Source organism: Rhea americana, unplaced genomic scaffold (assembly GCF_003343005.1).
Source record: "Rhea americana isolate MKP2758 unplaced genomic scaffold, rheAme1 scaffold_14, whole genome shotgun sequence".
In the NCBI taxonomy this organism is placed as follows: domain Eukaryota; kingdom Metazoa; phylum Chordata; class Aves; order Rheiformes; family Rheidae; genus Rhea; species Rhea americana.
This window is the reverse complement of record NW_028185483.1, coordinates 4,151,439-4,172,725: the sequence shown is the minus strand read 5'-3', so window position 1 is coordinate 4,172,725 and position 21,287 is coordinate 4,151,439. Positions and strand designations below refer to the sequence as shown.

Sequence of the window (21,287 nt, the reverse complement as noted above, 5' to 3'; positions counted from 1 at the left end):
TGTAAATTCATGTATTAATTGTGCTTGGCTTAGTTATTTTATAAATCAGGCTGCATTAGATTTCAGCGATTTACAGCAATTCACTATTTTATATATATGCAATTTGATGGATAAAACGGATATACAGGAATTTGTATGACTTCTGAAGTCTGTAGCCACTTTTCTAGGGTTTTGCACGTAAGCATAAAGCAAAGGCTGCCTGTGTCCACTCACTATGCATATCAATAAGACAGTCTTGTTTCTGCACAGTGTGTTTTTGTCAGTGTATGTGACATCTGAATTTGCAAATTTCTTTCTGAGGTGCAACTGGGCAGAGAGACTCTTTGCCACAGTGTCCCTCAGCATCAGGGGAATTCTTTATTTCTGTTACATTAGTTGCATGGCATGTTTACACTACTTACCATGATTCCAACCCTATCCAAATACGGAGCACAAGCAGACAGAACAACACTCATTACTACAGGAACATAATGGGCAGATTTTTTAAGTTATTTGGAAGCCTAAAAGATACAGATGTTTGTCTTCACCTGCGTATCTTTAGATATCCTTCAGCTCTCCTGAGGAGATTGAGGAGATACTCCTTGCTCTCCTACTTGGACGTACCTGAGCTGTTGCTTCCAGCCAGCATGGTTGGACTGACAGAAGATCTCCCCAGCCTGCTGGATACAACTGGTGGCCCTGGTGTGCCATCCCATTCCTGAGCTTTGACTGGCTCCCTGGAAGAAGCTGTCCCGTGATGGCCTCCTCTCTCTTTGTTTTCCAGCTTTGGTAGTGGTTCAGTGCTGTGACTTCTGATCTTCAGCTCATCCAGTGGTTCTACAAAATACACAAGACCACATATTGTTACAGACTGCCTGCTAATTATTTGTATCATATAACAATATTTCACTCAATATTCCATATAAACCAATCATAAACCTTGCAAGAGCAACTTACATCACAATTTTACCTTCTACTCCTAAAACCTACACTGAATGTTGGTTTCAACACACTTGCAAATTACTAAAAACAGACACAATGCAGTAGGTGGGTACAATGTGACTTTCTTGTCACAACTTTTACATGCCACAAAAATATATTTTTTTTTGAAAATGATATGCTACGAAATTATGCTTTTAGTAACAATTTTGGAAAATACTTCAATTCTTTTCAGCTGTCGTTTCTTTGGAAATAATTTTTTCTCCAGGTGCTTTCCAAAGAAGCTCTCTCCTAAGGCAATATTGTGCAAGTAATATATTTGTAAGTTGTCACAAGCACTAATAAAAGGTACAAGATCCACAAAACTGTCCAGTGTTAATATTTCTGCTGTGCCCAGCACTGTACCCTAGGGGATAAAATTTCACTTGGTGAAAAAATCCTTGAAGTCAGAAAATGACTTTCTACTAGCAATACCATGAGGCAATATAAGGAGGAGAAATTTCAAAAGAACAGGTGAATGATTTTTCAAGTAAAGCAGTGATGCCTGCTTTCTTCATGGCTGGTGATTTTCTGTTTCTTTCTGCTACTCTTATTTCATTTCTTGATGGTTGAGCAATGCACCAAAGAAATAATCCATTCCCAAACTTTTCCATCTGTTGCTGTGAAAAATTCACATGAAAAAACATATACAGAAGGAACATTAAGAAATTACTTTAAATCATAACATCTAATTACCATTCACACTCTCAATTTAGTCATCCAGGTTTATAAATGAACCCCCTTCTCTATCTTAACTTCAGCATGTATCAACAGTCTTGGGATTTAAATTTTTCAGATGGGAAACCTTCCCTTGAGCCCTATCTCAAAGTCTTTTTGTGGCTGCAAGAGACATTCCCCAGATTTGGGAGAGCCAAGGGGAGGCAGGACTGCCAGGAGCCATTGGCAGGCTGGAGATGACAGCAGCTCCTCAGGGAGCACCACGTCCAGCAGGACGGTGGTGGTCAGGGCATGCAGGACTGCCAGAGTCAGAACATTCGCCTCAGCAACGTTTTCCTGTCCTCATTAATCTCCTGACCACGAAGTGGGACAGTCCAGCAATAGCTGCCACTCAGATAATACAGTCCCAGAGTAACAGCCACCTTCACACCACCTCAATCTGTACGTGGCTGAAAAACCCACTAGTTGTTCACCCTTGCTGCAGTAACCAGTGGTACAGGTGATAATAGCTATCTAAATGGTATGTAAGAGACCTTCTCTATGTAATAAAAAGTGGTATTTTGAGTTCTTTGACATTCTAGTCGGTAGATGAGCTTGTCTATAAGAAACAACAATCATTTAGAAGTTTCTTCAAGAAAGTAATATATAGGAGATATAATGTCTAATTGGATATGCAGTGCAATAGGCAATCATTAACATATTTCAAGAAATACTATCAGTTAATGGTAAAAAAAAAATTAATGATAATGACATCATATCCCAATCTCTAAGGCTTTCTTTTATTATTCACAGTGATAAGTTTCCAATAGAAATCTATATAACAATTTCAGTTAGCAAGTTGCATAAATAGTATTCAGCAAACATTTTGTGTGACAAAGAGCCTCAAAAGTCAAACCACTTCCTTCAACTTTTAGGTCACTTACCTACTTTAACATATGCAAAAAGATACCACAATGAAAATCCAAACTGCTTGTTTTTCCTGTTTGGTAACCCCAGCAGGATACAAGGCTGAATAACACTGTGCATCCACACAACATGACATCTGCCTTTCAGGGGCCTTTGCTCTGAAATGTCTGTAACATAGCTCTGTCTGTAGCTGCTCAGAGGGACTAGCTAATACAAAAAGCCATGCAAAGAAATGTAGACGCCAAATCAGAACTGGATTTGAACTGTTTCAGTTATCAATAAAGAAAGATGCTCTGCCTTGTGTTTCTTCCGAGCATTAATCCGTCAGAAAATGTTACTATACTTTTTTCGCGTAACAGTTACAAGCAAACATATCTCAAATGTTTCTTTAAACCAGCAGCATGCACTTCTTCTAGATGCCATACATTTGGAGAAAGAGAAGACATGAACAAAGTTCCAGAATTGTTTGGAAATAATACATATGACTGTCTGCTGGTACGGCCTTCCCTCTAGGCTGCAGCTCTCACTTTCCAGCGAAACCAGCAGAAATCGAAAAGGACAGAATATGCTTTAAACAATACCGAGTATGGCCTTATGAATGCCCCATCAGCTTAATGCATCATTCAATAGAATTAATTTACCGTGTCATTTGGCTGCTCCTGGCAATGCTGTGATTACCTGAGTGAAAACCGTCTCTGTATGAGTCCCATTGACGCTACTTGAACATCGCCCCTCGAAATCTCACACACGCAGGCAGCCGGCCCTTAGTGTGGAGCAGTAAGGATTTATCCACTTCAGTTTATTTAACAGAGAAGCATTTGTACTTGCTCCTTGATAGAAATGATTTGTGCGTTCTTAGTTTTATTATCAGCAGAATCAAAATGCAGCAGTTCTCTGCAAACAGCTGGAAACGATGGAAATATTCAGACTAAATAAAAACTTGGCTTATAGTCTGTTTCTTTATAAGGTGTAGAAAATCAGTTTTCAGCTGGCTGCCTAGACTTCATAAATTTGCATTCCACTATCCTTTCTTGGGGGTTTTCAGTTCTCAGTTTATCTAAAAAGTAATATATTCTAAAAATGAAAAGCAGATTGAAACAGATTATAATGTCATGCAACCCATCACAGCACCCAAATCACTGTTATTTGGTGATCATTATCAGTAACACTGACGCACAGAAAACATGTTAGCCTTTTATATAGTTTTTTGTAATATTATTTTCCTGCTCACTTTAGAATACATAAAAAATGAAAAAAAAGTTATTTTTAATGCCTCACTTTTGCTCAAATAATTTGTGGGGGATTTTAAAATAATTTCAGCTTCATTAATGGCTGTAAAAGGGAATAATACTCAAATTCAATTTAAAAAATCACCATGCTAGTTCTTCCTTGATTAAAAACTCTCTGCTCCGTTCCCAGGCCATAGAGCATTACTGGAGCCTTTTGGTGACTGTCACAGTCACTTGGACGTTTTTACACTGTCAGCTACTGCCTGCTGTAAACCCAGCTCCACGGAACGGGCTCCGTGGCACAAACTGTCGAGTCTCACAAAAGCACATTCACTGCTTCGCATTTTCCCTTGTTTTTTCCAGAAAGCAGGACATGCACGTAGCTCCTGTCCAGGGTTACCTATGCAGTGGCAACCCTCTCACCAACTGAAAATCAAACTGTGTATTTTAAACAGGGAAAGCCTGTAAAAAGGCTAGAAGTATTTAAATGGTCCCTTTATCCACATTGATCCCGTACTGAAAACATGAATTCTAACCAGTCACATACATTTTACTGAAATGAACTGTAGTTTCTACACAATTTTTATTTTTATTTGAGAAGTGCAGTAACACAGATGAGACCTAAGATAGCTCACGCTGCTAAAAATCTGAGCTTGGGGTTAAAGGAAGTACTGAAGCTCAGTGTTAGGCTGGGAGTTTGCTGAATCATATGATGGCCACAGGCAAATCTTTTTGCAGTCAAGTGCTGCATTTTGAAAGCTGAAATTGTTATGGAAAGCATCTTTATTGTTCAATAATTCGTAAGCTAAAGTAGTACATAAAAATGTAAATTTCCAGAAATAATTCACTGCTTTAAATATTTATGGATATAATTGGTTAGGACTCCCATTAACGCATTCAAATGTTTCAAGCACTTCCAGGTGTCATCGTATTTCAATATTCAGAAACACGCATTTTCCTCACTTATTCCACCTAAACCCCAGGCTTTTCTGTTTCAAGAAAAACATGCTGATTAAAATCTCTTAGAGAGAACATATTTTCTAAATAATTGTCATGTACCATTTCCTCTTTATGAAAGATCCCTCAACGGCTACACACACTAGACACAGTTGCACATGAGCTTTGGTCCTGGAAGACTTGTAAATGCTGAAGAAAGCAAGAAACCTGGTTAACCTGTAACTCAGAGCAAAGCAAAATGAAAAATACAGCTAAGGAAAACATTTTACCTGAAAAATTATCATTCAAACTAATATATGGTCAATCTGCCACTAGGTTCTTAAGCCTGAATTGAGCTCAGGTCCTTGATGCTTTTTATTGTAATTCCAAGTGATAAACAGCACATTTTTTTATTGTTTTGGGGGTCTGGGGAAGAAAGAAAAGCAATTGTCTGAAGGAACTGCAAATGAGGGTTGTTCTGCACCATCTTTCTCAGCTGTGAGCTGAAATGTATAAGCTAATCATCCATGCATTATTCATTTATTCTTTTTATGTGTGTTTGTTCTAAACCTAAATAAATAATACATCACTCTAGGCAGAACTCTCCTACTTTGGGAAGTAAATGGTGCTACTCATAGGGTCTAAAATTAAACCTATGCATGCACATACAATGATATGGTACAGGTCTGCCAGCAGCAGAGCATGACGCGTCCACCCAGCACAGACTGACCAGTTTCCCCCACAGCACATGGAGAGCAACACCAAGCCCTTGGGGAAATAGTACAGTTTCATCTTTCTGCACATCAGAGATATTTTATTTACCTTTACTGCACATTTCAAAAGCAGAGCTGCTTTTTAATGGCTTTCTTGATCTGTAGTTGTTTGGCTCATCTGTGCAGCTATAAATGTACCCCAGGTCCTCCAAGAAAACAAATAGGCTATTAATACTGCGTGCAAGAAACAAGGATAATGCTCAGTACTCAAGACTTTTTTTTCCAAAAAGCAAGAGTATATTATATTGTTAGTGAAAGCCATTTCCTCATCTTTATTAACTATGGTGGTTTGTCACTTCATCTCATTGCTAATTAAGCAGAAGTTTGCTTTGCATATCAATTTTTAATAGTCCTTTTTTACAGTTAAGTGAGAGTTGCAGCAGCCAGCTTGTTCAATTAACAGCAACGCTGACCTAGTTCCATGCAAAATCAATAGAAAGCCTGAAAGAGTCTCACAAATTGTCTAGCATTTAAGGAGATACGGCTGAAATGCTGCTCAGTGTTCACTGAGCACTCGTTACGGTGAGTGAGTAGGGCAGGTCTGATTTTTGGGGTTTTCCTTCAACGAAATGCAGTGGAAATCAGGTCTGGCTGCTAGCGACTTGCAAGGCTCAGGTCTGCCTGCAGCAGACGGTGAAGGGAGGGAAGAGGGTGCCCCAAAGCACCCGGTTTGGCTGCTGTCTGTGGCTCTTCCAAAGCCACACATGGGAAATCCTGCCTAGAAGAAAAAACAGATAGGAAGAGGCAGAGCCCACACAGCAGTTAATTGAAAACTAACTGAAAGAAGAGATAGATTTATAACAAAAGGTCATACAAAGCTTTAGAATAAAGATTTGAAAAAAACCCCACAGCTTAAACACAAAACAGAAACCTAGGAAAGTACCAAAACTTTATGAAGAGAGACAAAGAGATTCTCATATGCAAAGTATACTGAGTGAACAGATCATTTCATAGAAAGCACCAGTAATTTCTGAGGAACTATTAGGGGAACAGGTAATACTTGATAAAAATTAAGTATTTGAGTCTGCCTGAAAAAATATTTTTTAATTTTCAATAAATTTAATCTTGCAATATCAGACAAAGTTTTAAAAGTCTTGCCTAGTAAGACATACATTTAACATTGTTTGATGGCATAGAGTAAGAGAAGTCCTCTTGTACATTGATAACCGAAGAAAATGAAAATCTTTTTTTTTTTAATCTTAGATAAAGAATGCCATTTGACTTTAAATCGTTATATTTTGGTTCATATCATAGAAGTGATGACAATATAATATTCCCTGTTTACACTGAGGCCATCATCATTTCTTAAAGATTTCCTCCAATACTGCACTTGATCTGTCAAGTATGCCTGTTCTGCTTCAGTTCACTACACAGCCTGCTCCTTTGACTAAAAAGGCAACATCTTGAGTATTTGCAAAGTGTTTTACTGGTGTATTACTAAAGCGATTAGAAAGCAGTGTCCTGGGATTCTTACCATTAAATCAAATAGCATTCTTGGAAAGGATGTTCTTTTGGCATCCTATTAAGGGGTTTACTTAATAATTATTTACCTCAGACTAGTCATGATTAAATAATTAAGCAGAACACTTTATTCTCTGACATTCATTGCTGATTTTTCTTTTATTCTCCTTTCAGAGCTGGCTGTGCTGGGAATAGGTGACCTGCACTCAGGAGAAGCTCAGCGCAAGCCTCTGTGCTCCGAAACACTTCCTCAGGCAAAACCATCAGCCCAACAAGTCATGGGGAATTTTGCCACTGATTTCAACAGACCAAGGATTTTCCTTCCAGCAATTACTATTTTAGGCTAGCCAGCCAGGCTGATTAACATGAATTTATTGCATAGTTGATACGGGTAAATTACAAATGTTTCTCTTGAACAGCCTGTGCTCCCAGATGTCCTACTGCTAATCCAGGCTGGCTTTTCAGTCAAACAGCTAAATGTGTACACATACATTTCATACCTGTAGATGGTCTATACATTTAAATGGCTGTTCCCATCAAAATAAGATTTAAGTATGAGAAGAGGGAAGATGCCTATTTTCAAGGGGAAAAGTCCCAATGTGGCAGTCCTGTGAACTTTCTTCCCACTCACATTGGTATTTTTGAACCCAGACTCCAATTCTACAGCGACACACACATTCAATGCTAGTGCATACTGCCTTCCTCACCCCAAACTCAAACCTCATAAAAAACACTGTCAGATGAGACATGAAGTTAAACTGTGGGAATCAGTGCAGCAGTAGTGACACTTGCTACAAAAGGTTGACCAACTGTTACTACCATTCCCTTTGCAAAGAAGAACTCACATGGAGTCTGCTCTTACTTAATTTCTGTCATGCCAAGCTCTGCTCTTTGTACAACGCAGCCATTCCATTATTCAGGTTCTTACACAAACTGTCTTCATGTTTTGGTGAGGAAGCGATGGCTTTGATGGGTACTGCAGAGGTCCTCGTGCAGTACAACGGTAATTGGAAGGCATGGGTGAGCCAAAGAAGCTGCAACATCCAGGCACTTGAAGAAAAATGTTATGGTACGAAGTCCATGACCTTAGGTTTAGAAGCTTCACTTCAAAAATGTCAGTCTTTAATATAAAGTGCTGACTATATTAAACTTGACAACGTTTTTGCTGTCAGGTTTTCTACTGAAACATAGCCTTTGAACTACACTGGCAGTTTGGATGCATTTATTCTTCATTGCTTGACCACTTCCATTTTTTCTAAAGCATAAGTCTTTATTCAGATTCAATAGTAAATGAAAATCTGTTGTCGGTCAGAAAAATGCAGAGACTGAATAACATGCATTGGCTGTGAAAATTGGAGATAGAAACCCTCACATATTCATGCACGCAAAAAAAAAAAAAAAAAAAAGAAAAAGAAAAAAAAAGAAAGTTGGACTGAATGTAAACTTCCTGTATATTTTTTCTGTATTTTAACTACCTTTACAAAGCCACTTTTACTAATGTTTTTCTCTCTATTGACTCCTTTAATAAATGAGCAAATCAGCTTTTCATTATTAGAGCAGAGGTCCCATTTGCACACCTTTTCTTCTACAAATAAATGGAAAAAAAGGAACTCTGAATTTGTCCTGACACTGGTCATTGGAAGTTTTTTACCCAAAAATTGTGGGCACAGTAGATAATACACTGACAAAGATGTGTAGTGTATCATGCAGTCCACTATTTTGTCTTAGTCTCCAAGTTATTCACTGCTACATTCTGGGTACATAAATGCCCTGATTTGCAGAGCAGGTCTGCGAGGAATGGGCATACGAATACAAGGAGAGAAGTCCTTTTGCCATAATTTATAATGGGATCCACTGAAGCAGGTCTTATCTTATACCTCAAGGACCTTTGGATTGGGCCTTTAATGACGGGCTTAAGAATTGAGCTCACCCTGCCAGGAAGCAAATCAGACATGCCAGAAAAATCTGTGTGTTTAAAAATGGATATATAAGCCACTTAGCCTAAGAAATTGTCAGTCTTTGTTACGCAGATCAGCATGGTAAAGACATTTTAAGAAACATCAAGAAGCGAACTAGTAGTCACAAGCACTGGGGATTGTAGAACTCCTTGTTCCTCCTTTCATTCTCTTTGCCCCCAAAGTTCCCTGTATATTCTCTTAAAATCATGTAGCTTCTGCAGCTAAATTGTAAGTGCAGATAGACATTTCATTAAACTACATCACTTGTGAAGATGCAATGACAGCAGCTCAGGAGATCATGAAACTAGGTTTCAGATCATAAGCCAGCATGGAAGACTGTGAGTTATCAATGATCTGGAGCAGCTCATCTGGCTGTGATGTAGATATTCCAGTTTCTGGGGAGAAAAAAGAAAAGGGCAGATTTTTGCTGGTAAAATTGTTTTTTTTTCCCCTGCATGGTAGTTTTGGGAAAAATTGTTGAAGCTGTTTTCTTTGAAACTTACAGGGTATTTCAATTTCTTAAATCTCAGAGTTCTTGGCTTGACAGTGGTTGGTCAGTTTGGAGGGCTTTGGTTATTTTTCCTAACTAAAACTGTGATCTCCTACCCTGCAATTTAGTTTAAATAAACAGACGCTTGTGTGGTAGTTCTATATACCTTTCAATGCAGTATGTTGAACATAGTTAAAAGTGAATTATGAATACGCTGCTTCTTAAAAACAAACACAAAAAATGTAAGTCTTCCTATTAGAGGTCTACAGTTTCACTTTCATGATCTAAAGAACAAAAATGCACTTGAATCCTAACTCAAAGAAACTACAATTCTTAACTTTTTTAATAAGTTTTTCAAGGGGCCAGTACTTGGTTATAAAGACAAGGTCCGAAAGACACGGCAGCTGCCTTGAGTAAGGATCCTGCACCACCAAAGCCAAAGGCAAAGGCAGGCTCAGCAGATGGTCCCACCCAACCGTCCAACCCCACTGCCCCAGCGTCAGCCCAGCCGAGCCGACTCACTGGCAACGTGCTACAGGCACCTGCCAGTGCTCTGATTTACACACGTAGAGACTCCCTTCCTCCCCTCTCCAACGCTACCAACATGTCCTTTCACACGTCCGCACTGTGGTTCGCTCTTGTAAGTGCTTAGGCTCCCACTGCTGCCACGTGATGTGCTTTGCATGGGGTCATCTATGAAGTGCTACCGACCGAGCTGGGGCCTGATGCTGGCCACGTCCTCCAGCACGTGGCTCTGTAGCATCTTCCAACAGATTAGCTCCAAACACCAGTTTGGAGATAACCAGGCAATCATGCAAAATCTCTCTGGAGTAAAGTGTAAACCTGTCTGTGTTGAATCCCAACACTCACCGCTCCGTCTGACAGGAGTAAAACTTGCCTATGTGTCAAAGCCAGATGCATGAAGGTGGGAGCTTTAAAAGCATGAGAGGGGTCCAAGTGGTGCCACAGCCGCTCTTCCACGAGGCCAGTGCACTGCTCCCGAAGCCTCCTGCCCTCGGAGAGCAGCGTGGGGCGAGCTGGCCCCCGTCCCTGGGGCACCCTGTGGAAACCCCACCGCCCCTTTCCTTTAAAGCCGCGCAGCCAGGTTCCTCCTGCCCTTTCTGTTTTCCCTCCTGAGCTCGTGCACAGAAGCAGTACCCGGCCACCCTGCAGTGATACCACCTTCTCTAAAACCGCGAATTTCTGCAAATTGTATTTATCAGTTTCATTACAGGTAAGATATGTTTAAGTTTCTGGAAAATGCCACCAGATTAAACCTTTTTTGCAGCTCTTTCATATTTCTGAGTACCCATGAATCAGCCATGAATTATGTAGTCCCATTTGAAACAAAAAGACATTCTCCAATTCACCATTTTGTGACCAGACTACACATTTTGAATATCAGCTATTCTAGTCACAAAGGACAAATTTATTTCCTTGAGGCCAGAAATACAATAGTGCAAACTGGAGCAGCTCTCCCGATTTCAAATAAGAAGCGGTGATTTATTACTGCTGAGGATTTGGCCTAGAGGTTAAGATATTTCTGTGGTTTAGAAAGCTCTATTCAGGAAAAAAAAAATCAATGGCACTCAAAACTCAGAACCTATTATCGTTATCCACGTACTTAAGTGCAGCAAGTGTTGCTTTACCTATTGATGACATTTACTAAATACACAGTAAAGGAGATGCCAGTAACTGAATTCAATTTTTTTTCCATTATTTTTATCATCTTCCAGAAAACTTACATCTTCCATGTACATTAAACCTAAAGAGAAACCATCTTTTTCATTTTTTACCTGAAACAGTCTTTCACTTGAAATTTGACTGACAAAAAAAAATAGCTCTGTTGTCTCTATTATTTTTTCAATCTTCACAAGTTGTTTTCTTCTTCATAAAAAGAAGTGTTGATTAAATTCCTAACCAGAAATTGTGTCAAGCAGGCAAGTAGCATAAACAGAAATAATAAATAAATCCATACACATCAATCAAAACCAGCAGTTGATTCCAAAAAACCTGAGCAATTATTTATGAAATTATGTCTTCTCCAATTATTCTGTATACTGTAGCAATCCCAACAGAATCTGATTTTTTGATGAGCCTAAATTGCTGAATTAGAATAGGAGACAATGTCACGGTACCAATTAGCAAAACCACTGTGTATCATCACAAAATGCCTCTTTTCTCTGTTAATATCTGTGTGTAACACAGATTCCTTCATCTCAAAAGTGGAGAGGACATCCCACCTTTTAGTGACCTGGACTATGAAATGCCATTAAAATTGACATACTCATATATGCATAAAAGAAGCAAGATAAAAAACGATATAGTATGTATTTCAAACAAGAAATAAGTACCCACTGAAATATCCCTTCAGAATAGAAGTTCTCAAACCTGGCATTTTCCTTGGTATTGAGTAAGAACTGAGTTACTCGCATGCAATGCAAATTAAGACAGTGATCGGGTAGCTGAGGCAGTAGATCAGCATCCAGAGACCTGCATTCTGCCACCGAGCTGCTGCACATTCTTTAACACACACAGCTGAGCTAAACAAACTTATTGTCATGTTATGGATTTTTTCATTGCTCATTGGGGCAACCCGTGTCGGCTTCTACAAGAGGCTCCAATTGGCCAGACTGGCTGATGTGTACCAAAATATTTAGTCCATTGCTCACTTGTTTGCACTAGGAGATTTAAGGATTGTCAACAAAGGATACTAACAACAGGTATGGCTGAAGCAGCACTCAAGACCACTCAACTACAAAATGAATCTTGTTTTTTCATAAGCGTAATTCCTGAATAATACTGGCCATATCTGTTAATAACCATGTTTACCTTTCAATTATTTTCACTCCCAGATAAAACCAATTATTACTGCCCTCCACTCATAGCAACAGGTCCATTCCTTTGTGAAGGGCACAGTCTTGGAGACCTGACAACAGCAGACTTGTCATGGCTTTTATGACTGTAGACACACACAGCTCCTGTCCTAAATATACACTTCCAAGTGAGCATCTGAAGAAAGTCTGATGCTGCAACTCCCGAACTTGCTTATATCTTAATAAATGGTAACTGAGGGGCAGTGGTAGAGCCTTCTTCAGGCTTGAACTAAATGCAGCTGAACTGTGGTAAGAACTATGTCCTATCAGAGGTGAACGAGTGTCATCCTCTCTAAAGCTGGTGTCCTTTTACTGTGTAGGCCTTTTTCTCTGGAGTTTCTCCCTGCTCTTCATCTACAGCTTCTCTTTCAGATCTGCTTTCAGGACTACCAAATGAGAAATGACTACTGCGATCACCTGGTCTATCCTCACATATGTCATGGGTCATTAGACAAGAAGACCTAACTTCTAGTGAAACAGCTGCTTCATCTAGGGTGGAGAAGCTGGTAAACCTCTGGCTTGCAGCATCATTCAAGAATAGCTTCAATTACTCAGTATGATTTCTGTTAAACTGCAGCTATCTCATTAGACTGAATACGGCAACACTGCATGCAATCAAGTGCTCTGATGCAGAAAAGGGCTGCAGAATTTGGCTGGCATGCCTTTTCACAAAACTACAGAAACTGTATTAACCTAGAGCTTCAGCATGATTGAAGCTTCCAAATTTCAGCCTCTGATACCAACTCTCAGCTATGCAATCACTAGTGTTATAGTGGCATGTAACAGAATGGTTACAATATTATGTTCAACGTGTTCTTGCAGACAAGCTTTTCCTCTTCAGAATACCAGAGTTTAAGCACATTTCCAAATTTCAAGAAGTTAGTAATCTTTAGGTACGCACAGTTCAATGGTATACCAAGTTCACCTTCCTTGGTTCAAAATTCTCATCCTAACTCTAGTAGAAACACACAAACTGAAATCTTGCTCTGTCTATTTAGGCCCCTCATCCTGTGCTGAATGCACAGAGGTGGAGGCCGCACAACCAAGAAGATCCGCTGGGGGAGAATCTTCACTTGACTTATTTCTCAAATTCCCTTTTCCAACATACTCTTCTGTCTGGCAGGGATCCACATCTGCTAACTCCCTGAAAGTAGCAGGATTAAAGAAAATGTCTATTTTTCCATTATCACTCTATGAATTCTTCATGGAAGGGTCTCAGTTGCCTGAAATCAGAATCACCTCTTTTTTAACAAGCTCAGCCCTTCTGCTCCTGCTCCATACATACTACCTGACAGCTTATAATAAAACGTTTTAGTTCCCTAATGCAGTGGACAGCTAGAAACAGGAAATTTTAATAATTATCTAAATCTTCAAACATTTTCACTGAACTTCCAAGGGAGCACATCACAAACTTTCTCCCTACTTGTAACTAAAGTAGAAGAGTGAAGCTCTCCATAGGTGGAAACTGCAGAAGCTACAGAGCCCTGCTGAGCAGCTGCGGAGAGCAGCAGTGACCTGCTGTGCCACAAGCGCTGAGCTCGCAGACCATGCACCAGCTCGAGGCATGCAGCAGGGGCACAATTAGGTGGTGCTCTTCATTAGCATGAACATTTGCTACATTTCCTCAATACTAGCACAAACTTACCTAGAAGTTATGAGGGAAACAGAGCCTCTGCTCAGGCATATGCAAAGAACCAATATACAAACAGGAGTGGCTGGTCCTGGCAAGGGCTTACATAACCACTTCACCCAGAAAAAACCTGCTGCCTTGAAGTGATGTGGTTGAGATGGACACCAGCAGCTACTTTGTATTTTGCTTCTTTTGCAAGTGGGTATGCATATATGCAGCTAATTTCAGTTTTATATTTTCATGGAGTACTACATATTTTCATGGAGTACTGCATGTTTCTGTGGTGCCAAGAAGGCAGAGAAAGCAACAACAGTTCAAGAAAATCTGAAGACTCTTCCATCCCTCCATGGACAATTCAGTCCTCATGAAGGATATGGGCAATACAGATACTCAGTGTATATGCTCAAGGCAAAGGGGATGAGTCATTCAACGTAACTTGATTTGGTGGTCATACTCAAGCACTTTCCGACTGCATTAGAAAAATACACTTTAACCCAAGGAAACCAGTAACACTGGTGCCCTTTAAATAGTTTCCTGCTATCCTCTGAGAATAGCAAAATGTTTTCACAGGGGGTCTACAGGCTGTTGGGACATGCTACCATGTTACCTCATACAAATCAGGAAGGGCTAAAGCACAGTCACTGGCATGAATTAACAATGTAAACAATGAATAATAATTTTTTACTCTTTCATATTTTTTTCATACTTACATATTTCTTCGGTTTTCTATAGGAGTTCTCTCCATCTTTTTGCCTTTCTTCATGAGCATCTTCCACTAACTTTTTCATTTCTGATTTGGCCTTACAATTTACTTTCCTTTGTTCTTTTCTCCCTACCTTCATGAATATACCCTAATGCATATTTAAGATGCTAACAATGTACAAGAGGATTTTTAGAACACGGCATAGTAAGTGCATATGAAATCTGGCTGCACACATCCCAACTGCAGCCAGTAGATGCTGAGTGCATTCAATAATGTCGCTGGGGTTTCAGCAGAAGCTCATCTCTTCAGAAAACGTGGCCCTGAGGTGACAGTCTCCTTAGGATCACTGAATTATCCTAATTTCCCACTAATGTAATTTCAGTGAACACTGTTAGAGGAATTAAATGGACAGGAAAAAAAAGGAAAAAATGGAAGAAGAGTAGAGGGTAATACAGAAGGATTATAAGGGCAGCTTTACTTGTATATTAAAATTGTTGATTGGAAATAAGGTTTGTGCAACCCCCTTCTACAGAAAATAAACCACCCAAAAGTCCCACAAATTAAAAGCCAATAAATAAACTCTGGCTTTGGATCCAAGTGTAAAATTTCCACAAAGTCAGCTACAGTAACAATAAAAGAGATAATTTTCTCAATAATTGCAGCAATATTTTGCAAATACACTCAGGTGAATCTAAAACCTACTGTTGTGCCATTTTTTTAACTAACATATGGCAATGAGAGCTTCAGACAAGTCACAGAGGGCTGAGACTTTGAGGATTCAATGAGCAACTTGCTTGAGATGGGCCCAGAATAATTTTATATTTTAAAAGTATATATTCATTAGTTTGCTAGCATGATTTCATAGGGGGGACATAACTTTTGTGTTTTTGTTTATTAGCCTCTAAATTCTGGAAATCTGTTTTTATGTCCAGACTAAATTACACTGAAGTGACAAATACAAAAACACTGCACTCCCAGTTAGTCCTGTGCTATGCATTTGCTCTCCAATAGCTTAAAAGAAACCCCTAAAACTGTGTGATTCCCTTAGGTTTCGAGTAAGATTTGTAAAATTAAGATTTTTTTAGTCTAGTCTCCATTATCCTTTGCTATGTATTATTACAGACTGTAAATGTGACAGTCTGGTCAGAATATATTTTCAACCACCAAAATGTAGGATTTTTATGGTGGATCATTTTAATTGCAAGACATTCAATGCTTGGTCTGTGTGCATTTTCAATACATCTTACAGTGCTTTACCTCTGTAATGCCTGAGCACAAACCTGGTTCTTGCCTAGTGCAGTAATCCCACAGGATTAAGCCATACTGTAAATATCTGACAAATTACAATTGGATTAAATGAGCAGTCTGTTCATTTAGTGCAACACAGCTGCACTCAGGAGTCTTTTCACCACTGATCTCTGTTTATAATATGGAAGATTTGTCCTTAACGTATATGAAGATGGTTTCTATTTCATGTATCTCCTGTCTTACCATTTATGACCAATAACAAGCACTGTCCCACCTCCTAAAGAGCAAGCAGAATGCTCCTTGACAAGTCAGTAACAAAGCTCTTCTTGGTACAGATCTGCTGGCCAAGATCTACTTCATATTTATTTCTGAAAATTCCTTTCATAGTCTGCAGTCCATTCCAGGCAACTGGAATATAGAGAATATTTTGAGGGGTTAGCTATGAGACTACAGCATACAGATTTCCTGAGATTTCTCGGGACTTGAACTAATGACATATTCGCTGTGGGAATTTCCATGTGTTCCACAGCTAGTCTTTCTGCCTACCTCAGCGAGCATAAAACCCATCAAATTTATGAAGCCTGCCAAGTAGTTCTGGGGTAGCATAGGAATTTCTGTTCACTTCTCAACAAGCAGCATGCTTAATAATGTTCAATTTTGCCTGCACTTCGCCAAAATCTCTCTACCACTTTACTACAATTATTTGCAAATGTCACATCACATCCTTTGTAATTGTCCCCAATTACAAGAATCATCTTGCCTTTTAAACACAAATTTGCTTCCATCCAGCACACAAATCTGGTGTTACTGTATTTTTATTACTGTAATCACTTATGTAAAACCCTACTGAATCATGGAGCTAAAGCAGGCCACAAAGATATTAAAGATAGATCAAGTGCAGCATTTGCTGCATTGACTCATATTCTGAGTATCCTGCTAATTCCATTATCACCTTCACTTTTGAATTTGGAGTCATTATTCCTGATCTGCACAGATACATGGGAGTAAAACTACAAACAAAGGGTAACTGTATAAAACACTACTAAAGAAGAGTAAAAATAAAAGCAAGGTAATCCTGCCCCATCAAGTTACTTCCAAAGACTGATCTCTAAGGGACAGTCACAGTCCCTGCATTTCAATGCCTCAGTCACAGGGTCCCTTCAGACCATCCCTGGTGTCCTACAAAGGACACACCACCTATCCCATAAGGCCTATGTAACCACCATCAAAGCTCTTGTAACATTCAGCTACGTTACTCTTTATTGCTGCATTTCCCACGACTCCCATCAATGCTTCAAGCCCTGCCTCACCATCACCCCATACACGCTATTGCCTTAAAGAGGAGGATATTCCAATGGCAGCACGAGCCAGGAATGAAATACCACCTTGTCTACAAAACCTCTCTGCACCTCTGACTGGCAGCTACATTGCCCAGAGCAGCTGGTATCAGCCCCACAATCTCAGTCCTCTTGAATGCCCAGTGAGGCACCAGTTTTATTGCCAATCCTCTCCCAGTCCTCCTGCAGTGTTATCCAACCTGTGACCTTCTCCACGCAGGAAGCGTCCAGTTTAGGCCTCAATCAACAGAGCTTACAAGTACCCAAGGACACAGAACAGTTCAGCAGAGGTAAAGGGGGAAGTGAAAGAAAAGAAATCCAGAAATCCAGAAATCTCTGTTTGCATGTGTGAATGGCAGAAGACTTCTGGAGCTACAGTTTTCCCCTACAAACATGTGCACACAAGCCAGAACAAGATGTGTGGACAGACATGTGTAAGATTACGGGCTTTGAGAGCCTCTCTCGGTTCACAGAAAAGACAACAGTAAAGGAGAAGCAGAGTAGGAGGAAGTGCCAACCAAGGTTGGAGCAGCGTGACTCAGGAAGAACTCTTTACAGGCTAACACAAGCATTGCCAACAAGCTTCTCCCTACTCAGATGTTTGCATATACTTGCTCAGCAGCTGACAGCCCACTCAGGCTGGTAGTGGTCATGGCCATGCAGGTGCAAAGCAAACTGCTTAAGCTAGCTGCCAAGAAAAGGTGCAAGGAGGATGCTAGTGGGCACCCTGTGATGGACCACTTTTCACTTCTGCAGCAATATGGTAGCCTAGAAACAAGAAAAGCCAATACCTTTTCTAATCAGAATATAAGAAGAGTAGTTTAGTGCATTGTATTTAATATGTTACAGCTGCCAAATAGGTATAATGTAGCACTTACACAAACACAGTCAGCTGTTTTCAAAAAATACCTTATCAGGTAGGCAGGCTTCAAGATTTCAAAGTCATAAACTTGTTTATTGAAGTTACAAGAGAAAGCATACTTAGCCCACTTTGCTCACTGACAAAAAGTTTTATGGCTAAGTTCCACTGTAAGACATTGTCTTTGGCACCACTGAACAGAAACATTTTCTGCAAAGAAATATTGGCGCCAGGTTCTGCTTTCACTCACACCTGTGACTTGCTGATTTCATTAGGAGTCTCAATATTTCACTGACTCAGGAGTAAGTGCACTTGCTTAAAACTGAATTATATATAGGATAGGACATATTGGATTTTATGATGTAGCATATTCAAAGGCAATATTGGCTTAAGATTTTCCTGCATAACCTTCTCCTATACTTTTCTCTGTGTATGGGTAATACGGTATAAGTCATGCCAGTTGTCAGATCAATTCACAGTATGACTTCAAAACTAGTCACACTAGCAAAGCTAGAAGACACATTCTGTGACACAGCAGAAAAAGAGGCAGTGGGAAGTATAGCAGCAATTGAAGCTAGTGCCTCTGCAAAACACTTTCCAATATAAACTTCACGATCACCAACTAGATTAAGGGTGATCAATGGACTTTAGCCCAAAACCAACTTCTACCTGGTTATTTTACAAGCTACTTGGACAATCACTGTTCCTCCTAACATCTGGTAAGAAAATAAGAATCAGAGATGCTAGAAATTCGCAGCTCATCTAAGACTGTGGAAAAGTTAAAAACTGAGCTATGAATTGTATGCCTTCTGTAGTGCAGTACACATACTTAAAAATCTTAAAAAAGCAACAATATGAAAACCAAAGCAATTTTAACAATAATCATTTTTCTTCCAGTTACAAGAAAACTATATGTGGAATTCAGACTGCTGAGGTATGCACTTTTTGTAAGTGTTTGATTTAATATAATATACCAAAAAGTATTTTGATGCAAGGAAGAGAGAGGAAAAACTGTACCAAAAACTTACTTTCTGCAGGTTCCTTAGATCTTCTGCCACTGGAGGACTTCCTCAGGAGACTTCGTCCTGAGGTAAAGAGGCTAGTTAGTTCCTCCAGAGGACTGGTGGGTGTCCGAGAACGTGAACTGCTCTGAGATGATGACCCGTAGGTATTGACCGAGGCATTTACCATCTTTCCTCCTTCTTGCAATGTGTTTCTGGCTGTAGAATGAGGCACTGATGGAGAGCTTCTTGAGAGACTTCCTGAATGTACAGAGTCATAAGGTGGAGGTCTTTTGAGGCTTAAGGGGGTAAGAGACCTACCCATACTGACAGGAGAAGGTGAGGCAGAGTGACTTTTAGGATAACCATGTGGAGACTGTGTTCTGTATAAGGTAGAAGGATGAGGAGGTGAGGAGGTGTGCCCAGGGGTGGTAGTTCCATGAGACACTGTCTGGTCTTTCTCCAGTTTTTGATGGCCTGGGGTATGAGGTGGTAGTGAAGATGGAGAAGCTCCAGCTTGTTGTTTGATGTAAGACACATTTTCTAAAACAGGAAGCTTTGTGACCTCTAGCGGAGTTAGAGGAGACTCATCAGAATTCGGGGAACACTGCACTGGTGCTGGTGGGAACACCAGCAGTGGAGGTCTATGAGAAAGTAGATTTGGAAATGGTGGGGGTATATCACAAAGCAAGCCCTTGGGAGTAGATGGCACTGAAGACTTGGTGAAATCTAGGTCAGGCACTGTGGGAGTAGCACACTGAGAAGAACAAGTGTGATGGTCATATTCACATTGACATTTTGAATCCTGGCCTACATCATCAAATATAGGGTATTTCATCTCCTCATAGACTGCCTCACTTTGGTCATCCTCATCTTTTTTGAAGTCTCTGAGTATATTCCCAACCATTTCAATATAAACAGGCTCTTCTTCCTCTGTGTCTGGGGCAGGACTGCTGACCTGTGATAAAGAGGCATCCCTAGTGAGCGTTGTCTTCATGGGGCCATGCTTTTTGATATATGTTTCATCAAAAGATGTGCTTAGCTGAGTGTTTGGATTTCGTTTCGGCTTAGGAGGTGGAATCTTCTTTGTATACTCATCACTGTGAGGTCTTGGCTTGGCTGACACTAAAAGCAGAACAAAATACAAATTCATCATAGATATTTAACAAGTTTTTTCAACCTTAGGATTTCTGTTACAATGTCATAATTCTGCAATGGATTTCTGAGGACTAGCCTATTGTTGTTTTTCTCCAGAAATACATCACTGAAACACTATTAAGAATAACATCCTGTTCAAAACACTCCTAATCTTCTCCCCAGAATGCTTATGTAACTGCAATACTAAGTAGCTAGTGAACAACTTTTGAGAAAACTGTTCTCTCTCAGCTCTTTGGATCGGGAACTTTCCATTTTAAATGTCGTCCTTTCAAAATATCACTGTGGGATTTAAAAAACCTGGAGAGTCACCAACACATAAAACTAAGCATCAGAATGAAATCCTTATGGCTGCAAGAGAACAGTTAAGATCCTGGACATTCGTACTGGAATGACAGTGATGTAACTCTGTGGCAACACAGTGATAAATCAAGACTTTTTTATTTATAGCAATTTCTTGCATAAAGCTACAACCTTTCAACACTGAGAAAGGAAACTTACATATTGTAAGACCCAGTAATACTGTAATATATCCAGACTTTACTGGATGTAAATACTGTAATATTTACTATTGGAATAATCCTAATAATTCACCTGTCCATTCTATAAATTAACAAGATCTCAGTGAATCTTACGTATTCAGATCTCTTCCAAACAGATTACATCTAGAAAAAAACAGATCACTTTGTCTTTGAAATCACAAATCGAAACATTATGAAGAAATTCATTTGAAATGAGAGGTCAAGGCTTTCTTAGAAATTATCCATTATGAATAAATAAGAAAGGAACTCATGGAAATTGCATTTCATTCCCTTTGCATAAATAGTTAATATGTCATTAAATGTTTGGGTTAATAAAATACCTCATTAAATATTTGAGTGAAGTCAGTTTTTCTCCTAAATAGACACAAGCAACTCATTCAGAAGAAATATCATCAAGCATACTAAACCTAATCTGTATTTCTACAGGGTAAAGAGTTCTTGTATTGAAAGCCTTGACTCCTTATTGACATGTTCCGCAGCCTAAGACAGCCCAGACTACAGCTGGGCTCCGGGTGCCAGCTTCCCAGCCCTCCTTAGCTGTGTTCTCC

At 39.6% G+C, this 21,287-nt stretch overlaps 1 protein-coding gene across 1 annotated transcript in view; it reads right to left on the bottom strand.

Moving 5' to 3' along the window:
- The window catches only part of NYAP2 (neuronal tyrosine-phosphorylated phosphoinositide-3-kinase adaptor 2), a 134,994-nt gene that overhangs the window by 36,862 nt on the left and 76,845 nt on the right, over positions 1-21,287 (bottom strand). The window contains exons 3-4 of the mRNA XM_085298523.1: positions 19,070-20,167; positions 604-816 (exon numbers count right to left, since the gene is read on the bottom strand). Of these exons, the coding sequence (XP_085154649.1) occupies positions 604-816; positions 19,070-20,167 (1,311 nt within the window). The remainder of the gene's footprint in view (positions 1-603; positions 817-19,069; positions 20,168-21,287) is intronic.